The sequence below is a fragment of the Condylura cristata genome, unplaced genomic scaffold (genome assembly GCF_000260355.1).
Source record: "Condylura cristata isolate star-nosed mole 26May11 unplaced genomic scaffold, ConCri1.0 scaffold00019, whole genome shotgun sequence".
Lineage (NCBI taxonomy): Eukaryota > Metazoa > Chordata > Mammalia > Eulipotyphla > Talpidae > Condylura > Condylura cristata.
The window spans coordinates 31187796-31199893 of record NW_004567120.1 but is presented as its reverse complement, the minus strand read 5'-3'; the positions used below and the strand labels follow the sequence as shown (position 1 = coordinate 31199893).

At 43.5% G+C, this 12098-nt stretch overlaps 1 protein-coding gene across 2 annotated transcripts in view; it reads left to right on the top strand.

Moving 5' to 3' along the window:
• Positions 1-12098, top strand: part of HS6ST2 (heparan sulfate 6-O-sulfotransferase 2) — a 245483-nt gene that overhangs the window by 195112 nt on the left and 38273 nt on the right. Inside the window, exon 4 of one of the 2 annotated variants that reach the window (XM_004685816.2) lies at positions 6722-6808. The exons of the other annotated variant lie outside the window; for it this stretch is intronic. Coding sequence (XP_004685873.1) covers positions 6722-6808 — 87 coding nt within the window. The remainder of the gene's footprint in view (positions 1-6721; positions 6809-12098) is intronic. 2 annotated transcript variants of the gene reach the window in all.

Below are 12098 nucleotides of genomic sequence, written 5' to 3'. Positions count from 1 at the left end.
ACCTCTGGGGCAGGCGGGAATTGAACTCATGCGGAAGCGGCTTTTAGATTCTCAGTGCTGTGCTTTAACCCGCTGCGCCACCAGGGAGGGCTGGCTTCCTGTCTTTTAATAGCTGGGTAGTATTCCATTGAGTATACAGACCACAACTTCCTGATCCACTCGTGTACCGATGGCCACTCCGTTATTTCACGTCTTTTTAAAAACTATGCTATGGTCTTAAGAAATAGTATTGGCAGATGAGGTAACTGAGACCCAGAGAAGTTATGGGACTCCACAGTAGATTGCCAGCCCAGGGCTACAAACCAACCTTTGCCTCAACTGAAGACAATGGCCACACTTGCTTAGACATCATGCCATGAATTAAGGACAACCTGAAGCTGAGGATATTGTGGCTTTTCCAGGACAAGACTTTGATTTCCTCCCAGGTAGGCTGCCTCTCATCCAGCTGCAACTACCTTGTACTGCCCAAAAGACTTGACACTGAAGGCATGGCTGAGACTGCCTTTTGGTGAGGCCCAGTGCAGAGACTAAGATCAAGAAAAGGGAGGGACTGTGCACAAATAGAAGTGGGCTTAACCCTACCAGCAGTACTGTCCTGACATTTAGTTCGTCCTTGGCAGAGGGGAGTCAAAACAAAACATGAGAGCTACAAGAGCAGCCAAGGTCTCAGCCCCAGTTTTGCTCATCTCCCAGGCTATTGTCCTTACCCCAAGGTGACAGCGGCCTGTGAAGTCCTTTGTGAGGTGTTTTTGTTAAGGAAACAGGTTAGCAATGACTACCACACATCTCATCTCCTGGGACTCAGTTCCCCTTGTCATCAGCACAAAATGTGGCTGAGCTAGGGGAGTGGAGAGATGAGACTGTAAACATAAACACGGGATAAAGAAAGTCACTGGTGAATGCAAGGATCAAGGCCTACACTTGCCCTCCTTAACCTTAGCACTGAATGCCACACGACTAAGTTACGCAGCTCACGCTCTTCTACTTGAATTCCAGGGATGTGCGACTTTGTAACACACTTATAAATGCTCATGTACAGGGGTGGAGTTCAGCAGGCCTGGCATAAGCCATGTGCTCCTTGAAACAAGGCATGTTCATTATGGGTTCCTGTTCTGCCAGGCCTCGTTGCTTGTCTCACGTGTTTGACCCTGTCACAACCCCTCACCCCCTTTTGGAGCGATGATGGTACCTGTTACCTTGTTTTTCTTCTGGAGGTACAGTGGCAGCTCTTGGATAGCCTGCTGCACACTCTCAACACCCCAAGCCAATATGCCCATCATGGTCTCCTCTAGTCCACCTCCCCCTCCCAGCTGATCTGTCTCATACCGGCTTCTCTCTTTTCTCAGTCATTCAGTTCTAAACTCTCTGCAGCTTTCATTGACATTTTAGTCTGACTCTTGATGGGATCACTTTTTGATCTGCCATGTGTGGCTTCTTCCTTTCTGACCCTGTAGCTGCCAATTCTGCTCCAGGCCAACATCCTATTTTAGGTCTCACTCACCTCAAATCATCCAATTCCACAACTATGACTTTTGTTCCTCATTGCCCCTCCCTGAAGAGGAGCCCAGAACTTGATGTGAACACGATAGTTGTAAGTCACCATCCAGTGGCCTCTGGAGCGCTCAGAGGTCTGCACTTATGGTAAAGACAGAATGAATAGCTGGCATGAATGAGCAAGTAAAACAATTTAGAAACTGGTTTGACTTCTCTCTTGGTGCTAGTGATGCATTCAGAGATGTGCCCACTTACCCTGGGCAGGAACAGCGTCTGCTGAGAGTGAAGAAAGCAAAATCCTGATGATAATAAATACACATATCACTGCAGTCCCTGATGCCCCTGTGTGTGGCAAGTTGTTAGAGTGAAAAGTTAATGGAGGGGCAAAGAGAAAGTTAATGCACATGTCCTGGCTGCCCAGAGCCCTGCAATTACAAAGTAATTGCAGGCTTATCAGTGAATGGTTTACCTGATTAGTTTAATTCCTCCTGCTTTATAGATGAGAATTCTAAGAGAGAAAGCAGTTAGATACCTCATTGGCAGCTAGGACTAGAACTCAAGATTCCTGAATAAATGCTTTGAGTATATGAGGTGAGAGGTCACAGTTACCCTGGACTTCATAGCAATAAAGATGAATTTTTTTGTCTCCTCTCAAAAAACCTCAGGCACTATGCATTGTAAGCAAAGAGAAACTGGAGAAGGAGGCTAAATGAAAGTACAGCCTAAATGAACTGAATTTTCCTGGCTTGGTGATTAACAGAAATATAGATAAGGGAAACAGGGTGCTTCAAGGGACATGGACTCTAATTTAGACACTTCAGGTAGAAGAAAATGAAAATGTTTGAAGCAAAGAAAGAAAACCACTCAGGATGTAACCTAGCAAGACTGACAAATGAAATAAAGGAGGCTCATCAAGTCCAATTAAAGGAAATCAATATTTGAAGAACTGTCTTAGTAACAGAACAAGGACAAAAATACTTCAGAAATGTGAGTGTCTTAGAAACCAGAAAAGCAGGCTTTCATGGGGAAGCAATCATGATGTAAAAGCCTTTGGGAAGGTGACCACTTTATGGATATGCTGTAGAAGGTGATCACACACCTGCTGGGAAAGATGATGAGACGAGCCTGTGCCCCTGGTAGTGCTGTGTATTTTAAAGAGCATTTTCTTATGCTGGGCACTTTAAGTAGCCTGGGATCATCTCGAGGGAGCAAAGAGTAGGTGGCTTTCCCTCCAAAAGAGACTTGAAATAACCCCTTTACAATAGTTGGGTTTCATCTCAGTTACCACTTAACAACAACACACACTGGAAAATATTTAGAGCTACACAAACACAAGATTCCTTGTTGGCACCAGGCAACCATCCAGACAAATCTGTTTGGGAATCCTTCCCAACTTTACCCATCTTTATGATTCACCTGGTGGTCAAACATCAATGATGAGAATCCAGCTCCCCATGACTGTACTTCCGGCATGGGAAGCAGGTGACGTGGATGTTGCCATTAGCTTCTCTCCTTCGCTAGTGCCAGACCCTCAGAATCAGTTGTGCCACTTCTTTATGCTGAACCCAAATGCAGCCTTTTCATGTGTTTGTTCAACAAATACTTTCTGAACATCCTCTTAAGTGCTAGTGGAGAAAAGGATAAACGATAAAGAAGAAACAACATTAGAAGCATCACATGCTAAGTGCCAAGTCAGAAATATGTGGACGGTAAGAATTATAGTCCAAATCTCTTCTGAGATATAATTTCAATTTCCTAGGACCCTACAAATGAATTTTTTTTAAATTTCAGGGCTGTCATAGTTAGAGCAGTAGAAGTATTTTTTTTCCCCAATGGCTCCTGCTGAATTAATTCCAAAAACGGCGTACAAAGTAATGTAGAAAATGCAGAAGTTTTCCTGTATGTGACCCAGCAAGAAAGTAAATCAAGTATGTTTGAAACCACTAGGTTTTCTCCTTTAAGTACCTCTCTGACCTAAGAGAAAAATCCAGATTGGAGTGGATCTGATTGTCATTTTAGGTTAAGTGCACTGGATGCCATTTCAGCATCAAATTATTCAATCAGAAACACTTTGAAAATGCAGAAGAGTTGGTTTAGTAAGTTTCTCCACTTGAATACAATGTACATAGAGCAGACTTTCCCCCATCTCTCTGATGTTGGAGACATTTGTGGAAAATGAATTAGAGCAGGTCCTCGAACAACAGGGTTTTCTGCAATGTCATTTCATCATAACCTTGATGAGAAAAAACCGACCCCAGCCTCTTTGAACAATGACGTCCTTCCAAGGACTGCTTCCTTTCATTTTGCATCTTGAAGTCACCGTTTCCAAGAACCTGTGGATCACTTTAGGTGAGGACTTCATGGTAGCTGGTCATTGGAGACAGGCAGGGAGGCCTACAGGAGTGCTGGCACTCAGTAACATTTTCTGCCAGGAACTGACCTGGTATTGTTCCTAGGCTGGTCTGTGAGGCAGGGAGGAAGGAATCCTGTCCTCAGAAGAGGAGAGAATCAGGGAGAATGGAGACAACCTGGGACTTCAGACCACAGATTGCAAGGCCCAGAGGAAATCCAGGTGGAGAGGGCTGACGGGCAATCTACAGACAGACAAAATTATGACAACTGGGTGGGACACATAGTTTGGGAACTGCCTCACAGCAACCTGACCCCATCTTATAGACCCCAAATTATCATTCACATATCCACAAACCAGGCAGGATTTACTTCTGCAAATCCCTGGGATTGTGGGTATTTTGGTGAGCAGGGCCCTTTGCAGCATCTTATCCGTCCATCTTTGTCGCATGCTTTGTGACATTGCGAGGCTCGATCGGCAGCTTTTCTTCTCTCTTACGGGGCACTTCTGGAAATCCAGGGTCCTTCTGTCTGGAAGTCTCAGAATGACGGCACCTGAGCCTACGCAGCTGAGAGCCTTGAAGAGGGGGGCTCATGCGCTTTCCCTCCCTGCCCCACGAGTCTTTCTCCACCACAATCTGAGTCTAGCTACAAAATTCAACTCTTAAGATCCAAACTTGCCACAGGTTCTGTTATCTCCCTCCCTGCTGTCAGTACATTTTGCTGCAACAGTTCTCTGTTGGCAAGGAACCAACGTTTTGAGTTATTTCATTCCTTTCCCCTAGTCTTGGGGCGCACCTTCCATCTGTAAGTGTTCTCTGAGAAAGGTTTTGTTTTTGTTACCCTCAGCCAGTTTATAAAATCTACTATGGGTCAGAAAGGTCCTTATTCCTGTCTTTTAAAAGCTGACTGCTTCAGGAGCACCCCCTCCAAAGCCTCAGTGAACAATAATAAAGCTGCCACTGCCAGCTGACAGCTTCCCTGATGTCCTGTGGTGCCCGGCTTTGAGCTTAAACAGGGTCACTTGTCATGCAGATTATAACGGACCCTGGGCCCAAGGGCAAAACTGGGAATTTAGAGTGGGAATGGACCAGCTTCCAAAAGACAGAACTTGGGAGTCTGAACCTCAGGACTCAGGGAGTTCCATGAGCAGACCACCAATTCTTAACTCCTCAGCATGAAAGCTCAAAGTGTCCCCGGAGTCAGAACGCAGTGTCTCACTGCCTCCTGATTGACCGAGGGGCAGAAGGAGGAAGGCTCAGTGACCAGTGACCAGGGTGTAGAAGCCCAAAATTGAGACTTGCTTGAATTTTGCAACACAGCATACTGTGTCCTTTGTACTTTTGTCCAGTTGTTGGGCATGAAGCCTTAATCTCTGACCTTGGTTCTGACTGGGGAGGAGAGCCAGTATGGTGCCATCTGCAGCCAGTTTATTTTTCCTCAGGCAATCATGGTGGGTGGGTAGGGGCAGCACTGCCGTGAGACTTGCATGCCCCCACACAGAACATGGCTATATTCTCATGCACGTGTGAGTGGCATGCCCGGGCAATGGGCCTCGCACTGTGCCTCAGTGGGCTTCTGACGCCTCTCCTGGAAGACACTGTTGCCCATGCTGCCCACAGGACAGGAGCACATCTCCGTGTCTCCTCCTTCAAAGACTGCTTTTCAGACCTCCTGATCCCTGACTCTTCCCGGCAGGGACTTGAGCTAAGTCTCTGATTAGCCCTTGTCTGTGCCCACACGCATCCGTATTACCTTTGCAATCACCAGGCTCCCATGATTACGTCTTGTTCCAGTCACATCCGCGTAGCCTTTTAAAGCCGGTGGATGCAAGGCAGAATATCTTTTGTGACCCCTGCGCACCCCACATAGAAACACAGCTACTTGCAGGCACCTATTTCTGAGGTGCTTAAAAGATTCATAAATATCTGGAAAACTCTTCGACATTGTCTGAGACAATATTCTGTGCCTTTGGAAAGCTCTGTTATACTCATTGAAAGCCAAGATATGCATTTTTCTTTTTTCTATTCACTTTTCATAAAAGGTTATGCTGACGTAGATTTTGCTAGCAAAAAAAAAAAAATCTTCTGATGAAATCAGGATAAATAATTCCACACATCATCAAGTGGAGTGAAAGGCTTTGAATTGGTTTCCATGGAAATCTGAAGATGAAGTAAAGTAATAATTTCAAGGCAGAGCAGCTGAATTGAAGATAATGGTGAAAATAGTTTGATAAAGAAAATAGAATAAAGTAATCAAGAAGACTAATCAATTATTCTTTTTTGTTTACCTTCAAGTGATTAATTTGTCTGCGTTTATTAACCTGATGAGATTAAGCAGACCTTCCTAGTGATTTATTTTGTAATTGTTTTCAAGGTTTGATATAAGCTGTGGAGTTACTGAAGGTAGAGATCTAAATTCAATCACTAATGAAGCAGGTGTATATTCTCCTGAAAGAATATACGAATTTGTGTTCTTCCCACGTCAACATTATGAGTAAAAATTATTAATTCATCTGATAGTATCTCCCAAAGACTTTTAAAAGTCATTTGGCATCCATGCACTTGACTAAAAGTCAGCAGCTTCAGAACTACAAGGAATTCAGAGACTGAAAATAAAGGATTTTATAGTAAAGGCTAATTATTTTTATACAGAATGTTTTCCTAGGGCCTCCCTTAGGGCCTGGACTTTCTCTGAACTTGACCAGTGTTTCCTACTCTTTGAAGGGCACTGCTGGAGATCATACTTTAATTTAATTGGCAAGACAGAGAAAGAGAGAGAGGCAGAGAGAGAGAGAGACCTTGAAAATCTTTAATGAAATGATTAATTGCTTTTTGTCTTTTTGGTCACTATTTTTCTATTCTTCCTGTGGGTATAGTAAGGATAGACGGGTTTCTCCAAACACTAATCCAGGTGTCAACTCTCCATCATCTACAAAGGCCCGGAACACATCTAAGAGCGGGAAGTAAGTGAAAAGCACGCCTATACTAATCTGCTCACTACAAGCCATGTGCTCTCCTCAGTGTGTCTTTCATTCATATTCGTTAGGAAAGATTTGTGGAATGTCTTCTGAGTGCTTCACACTGGGCTAGTCACTGGGGAATTTATAATGAATAAGGTCTGTGTCTAGAGTTTTGAGTGCATTAAGGGGCGGGAAATTCAGGTGACTTTGGAAGGACAGTTTAGGACTGGCTGTGAAGAGCAAAAACTTACGGAAATTCAAGGTTTGGGCTATGAGTTTCAAAAGTTAGAGAAAAAAGAAACAGCATTGCTGATTAGTCCATCATTCTATGATTTGCAAAAGCCATGAAAATCTGTCCAGGCTTGAGTGAGAAGAATTTGGGAAGCCATTCCATAAATGTGCTGGTAACCATATGCATCGTAACCATATCACTGATTTCCATGAAACATGTATTGCTTTCCTAGGACCTAGCATATATCCACGTCCTCCATGAAGCTGTCATTTCGGTGTTGCCAACGCTTGTATGAGCTGCATATCTGTAATATTAGACTTACCTCTTGGGGCTGCTTCCAGAAAACAGCATTGACGGACCTCTCCCTTTGGATTCAGCAAAGCATGGCAGTCTGAAACAGTGACCCATGCAGATGACACACTTCCAAGCAGGCACTTCCCCTTTGAAGTGGCTGCAGCCTTCTGGTGAATGACATGGGCTTTCTGTGAGCGCTCTCTTAGGTGTGGGGAGCATTGTAACGGGCAGAAATACAGTTCAGGAGGAGCACTCAGTCTGCAACTAGAAGATGAAAGATGCCTTCATCATGCTAAAAGCTCTAATCTAGCAATGAGAAATGTCACTCTGAGATCGTGGCTGTGCAGTGGAAGGTGAATGTGTAATGGTCATATGTTTTATGTATTCAGCACTGGACTGTAAATGCCGCACTTTGAATACGATCTAATATTCAATTCCCGAAGTGAAAGATCTATTGGCTGCCTTTTTTCCTCTTCTTCTCCTCCTGAATACCATTTCAGGTTTGCATGTAAAGTTGAATGTGGACTATCTTGGAGAATATAAAAAGCGGTGGTGAAGACATAAGACTAAATCTCAGAGCAGTTAGAACTCATTTCAGTTATTTATCACCAAGCACCACAATCCAATGCTGTATAAATTATGAAGGAAGGGAATTGATGCACACACATTTCCAAGCAGCTGAATGTTTCCAAATTAGTCCAATTCATCGGCAGCATGCTTTCTCAAAGAACAGCAATGGCACGGGAGAATCACTTTTAACTCCATGCTGCACAAATGGCAGCCCTATCTGGACACCTTACACACAGCTGCCACACCCAAATCTCCAGGACATAATCGGCAATTATTAGAGGCCGATGTGTAATTAATCATGCATGTTTGTGGTGCCAGTTGCACTTTGAAAGGGGCATTCTTTTTGCCTTTTTTGGCTTTGCTGGAACCTACTCCCTTCCCCTTTGAGTGAAGACAGCATGAACCACAAAAGGAGCAGTTGATAGAATGTAAGTTAAGATGACCTCTCCAGACCCAGTTGCCAGTAGAAGGAGGCCTGCATAAATCCATCTGAAGTAGATCAATATGATCTTCTATCACACTTGCTGTATTTGGACACATGTCAAGCTTCTGCCATGAGGAGGTTCTCCCTCTCAGCACATTCTGAACTAGTTATCTTATCTGTGCACGGGACGCATAGATTGAGCTAGTTCTTTTGAATTCTTCATTATTTTCATTATCAGTGAAAAGTAAGAAATGCTCTGATAGGCCTTTCTTGGGCCTGTGTGTCAGGCTGCCTTCCTTTTATTTATTACCCATCACTTTTCAGGTTTCTTAGATTTTTTTCAGCACATTTTCCCCTTTTTCCTTGGGTTATCATAGTCAACATGACATTCCATGACAACATGCAAGGGATGGAGCATATTTCACCCTTTCTAGAATACTCTGTTGATGTTTCAGTTCATGTCTTATAACTCAGCAAAAGTGACACTCTCCTTGGTTTGGGAGTGTGTGGTCGTGAGAGTGGAGGGGTAGCTAGATGTTTCCACCCCAGGGCTTTTGCCCATGGTGCATTTTCACTCAGCCAGCATCAGGGGTGCTGCTCTGCAGGGGGGGCCCTGTTCTATGACCTGATGACAGTGACCTGTGACAGTGTGATATGGAGCACTTTCTCTTTATCTTCAGGCCAAATACAGGCTAAGAGATAGAAGTGTTCATTTTTTTTCTCCGAAAAGAAATTGGACCTTTTCTTCTTCTTTTTTTTTTTAAGAAGCAAAAAATGTGAATATCAAGTTGTCTCTGATATATACAGTGGCTAAAAATAATAACTAAGCCACATTGACTAAGTCCTATGGGCCAGCCTCCGTGCCAAATGCTTGATACATTTTGGCTCATGCATCCTAACCCATCAAAAATGAGGAAATAGGCACTATTATTTCTTTTTTATATGTGAGGAAATTGAGACTTAGGGTATTTCACGCCTATGTGGGGCCTCCAAATAAACAAATTTGTTTCTTTAGCACCAGAAATAGTAATAACAACCATAGCTATAATATATTGAGCTTTTGCTCAGTATTGAGCTCAGTATTTAACTAGATGTTGGCTAGAACTTGGGGCTGCATACATGCATATAAAAGCCAGTAGGTGCTCCCCAGGGCCTCACAGTCTTAGCAGAGGTGACAGAGGCGGGATGGCATGGTGCTGGAGTGCAAGTGAGTACCCAAGGGTGCTGTGGGAGCCAGAATAGTTACCTTGACCCAATCCCAGGATTGATAAGGGAAGACAGCAGGAGGGACTGTCAATAAAGCCTTCTGAGAAGTGACCTCATATCTGTTTCACTTTACCTGTTTATGTCTCAGAGGAAGACTAGGCCAGAAGAGAAAAATGTGAATCTGTCACTAAGATGGGAAGAATCTTTTGTGTTGACAAGAACAGGTTAGATTTGTGGATTTGACTGAATGGCCAGTTGTGCCATATTTTCCGACTTCAACTCATTTGGGGCCAACTGAGATGCAGTTTAGTGTGTTGAGTAGCTTAAGAAACTTACAGCTTGACAGTCGTGTCAGTTTTGCCTGCGTTGTTCATTGCCTGGATCTGAAGCTGGGTAACCAACCCTTTATTTCGGGGAGGAACAGATGGAATGGGCTATCTCTGAGCAACAGAGCCAGACTACCCTGGCAGAGGTGCGCACAGTGTCTTTTTTGCCAACAGTGAGCTAAAATTGACAGGACAGAGAGCAAAATCAGTGCAGCCATACCTCCGAGATCAGAAAGCAAGAGGTTGACCCGTGACCAACTGGGCCAGGCTCCTGCACAGAATCTCAGCTTTGGTTACCTTTGGTAATGTGAATCTGTTATTCTGTCTGAACATATCAGGTTCCATTCAGTCCATTTGCTAACCAATTGAGTTGTCCCAGAGAGCACTTAACCTCACAAGGGTGACATACCTTGCAGCCACAAAGAGCTATTACAGATCTCCATCCTAAATCAGAACATTTTCACAGTTTCCATGAAGCCAACTTTTTTGCTGAACACCCAGAGACAACTCGGTCATTTGCTCAGAATCACACAAGGGTAGCCTGAAATCCTGGTTTTCTAACGCTTGTCCTGTGCTCTTTCTGCTAAATACATGCTACTGCTTTTTTACCTCAGTTTCTCACAGTGGAAGAGGATAGGAGCCACATCTCAGTGTGCTGGGCTGATTGTCCTGCCCTCCGTACACCACAATACTCATGTGGTTGTGTTGCGCTAGCCGCTATGAAAATGGAGATTTTGGGGAGAAATTAGACTCATTCCACTTTTAAAAAAATGTGGCAGTGGCGGCAATAAAAGGAAATGACACTTTTAATATATTTCACTTTTTCCTCTAAAGTGACATCACTTCAGCTGTGTTTGGTGAGTCACCCACCTCAACATTTCTGTTGAGCCAACCTTGACATGCCCCTTCATCAAGAAAGCAATAAAGGGTACTTGTAGCTCACTACAGATATTTTCCCACAAATCAGTAACCCGAGGCTGTGTGTGTGTGTGTGTGTGTGTGTGTGTAACATTCAGAGGTGTCAACTAAAAAATTAGATTGCAAGCAGTTGCAGATGAAGATGGTAATCAATCACTCCTCACAGCTTGAGTTGTTTTTCACATAGTTCCAGGTTATTGAATGACAAGCACACAGTTCAGTTTCCAAACATGAGGCGAGATCATGAATATGACAGGAGCAGGGCAAACGACCAAGCACAGTGCCTGGTATGTGAGATCAGAAATGTTGAATTAAGTGCCATAAGTGCTGGTTTAAATTAATTAAGCTAGAGAGAGGGAAAGGATGCCAAAATGGAGTGTGGAAAAGGTACAGAATAGGGGTACGTACATCCAAGTCAAACCCTCCTCACTTAACAAATCCCCTCGGAAGCACCCTTAATAGCAGATGCTGCAGGAAGACAAACTCCTGCTGGACTTTGCCACATTTGTCTCAGAATGAAGAGACCTGTTTGTCTCCACAGCAGACACTAGATGAGCTCTGACAGGAGCACATGACTTCACAAGTAAATGAAACACACAACATGCCTTTGGGTCTGGCTGGCAGGAGCCAAATGAGAAACTTCCTTGCTTTAAAAAGACAAAGTGGAGACATGCTCATTCTCTATGGACTGAACGGGATGCAATTTTATGTTTCAGTTCAGCAGTATACATGTGTGTCGCTGGAGTGAGTCCAAAATACTATGATGTCATCATTATGTCATTTCCTCTCATTGAAAGCCATATATTTCTTCTAAGACTGTAGGTTGTGCTGACTGCTAACCCTTAGTTTTGCCTGTATGTAAGTGTGCATGGTTGTGTAGTATGTGACTGCAGCAGTCAAATGGTTAAGTACTTACCTTTTCAAATAATCACTGTAGTTTTATGTGATGACTCTCTCAATAATAGTGCCTCAGTATAATTATTAGACTAAGCTTTATATCACAAAGGCTTGTCACAAGCCAGATCACTAAACTGGCTGAGTATTTTCCCTTTCTGTTATCCTTTTCTCCCACCTTTTTCAGTCTCAGTTTCTGTCTCTCTTTCTTCTGCCCTCTATCCCTTCCTCCCATCCACTCCCCTATTTGCTCCAAAGTCGCTGTTATTGCTCCTTTGTAGAAAGGGCAAATGAGAAAGCATAAACTGATATCAGGATGTATTCCCAGTCAACTTTTTTTTTTTATTACAAAGTTTATTTTTACATCATTTTGCACATTTTTTTTTTCCATCTCGATTGTAATCCCCGCGGGTTTCCCATCACCAAATC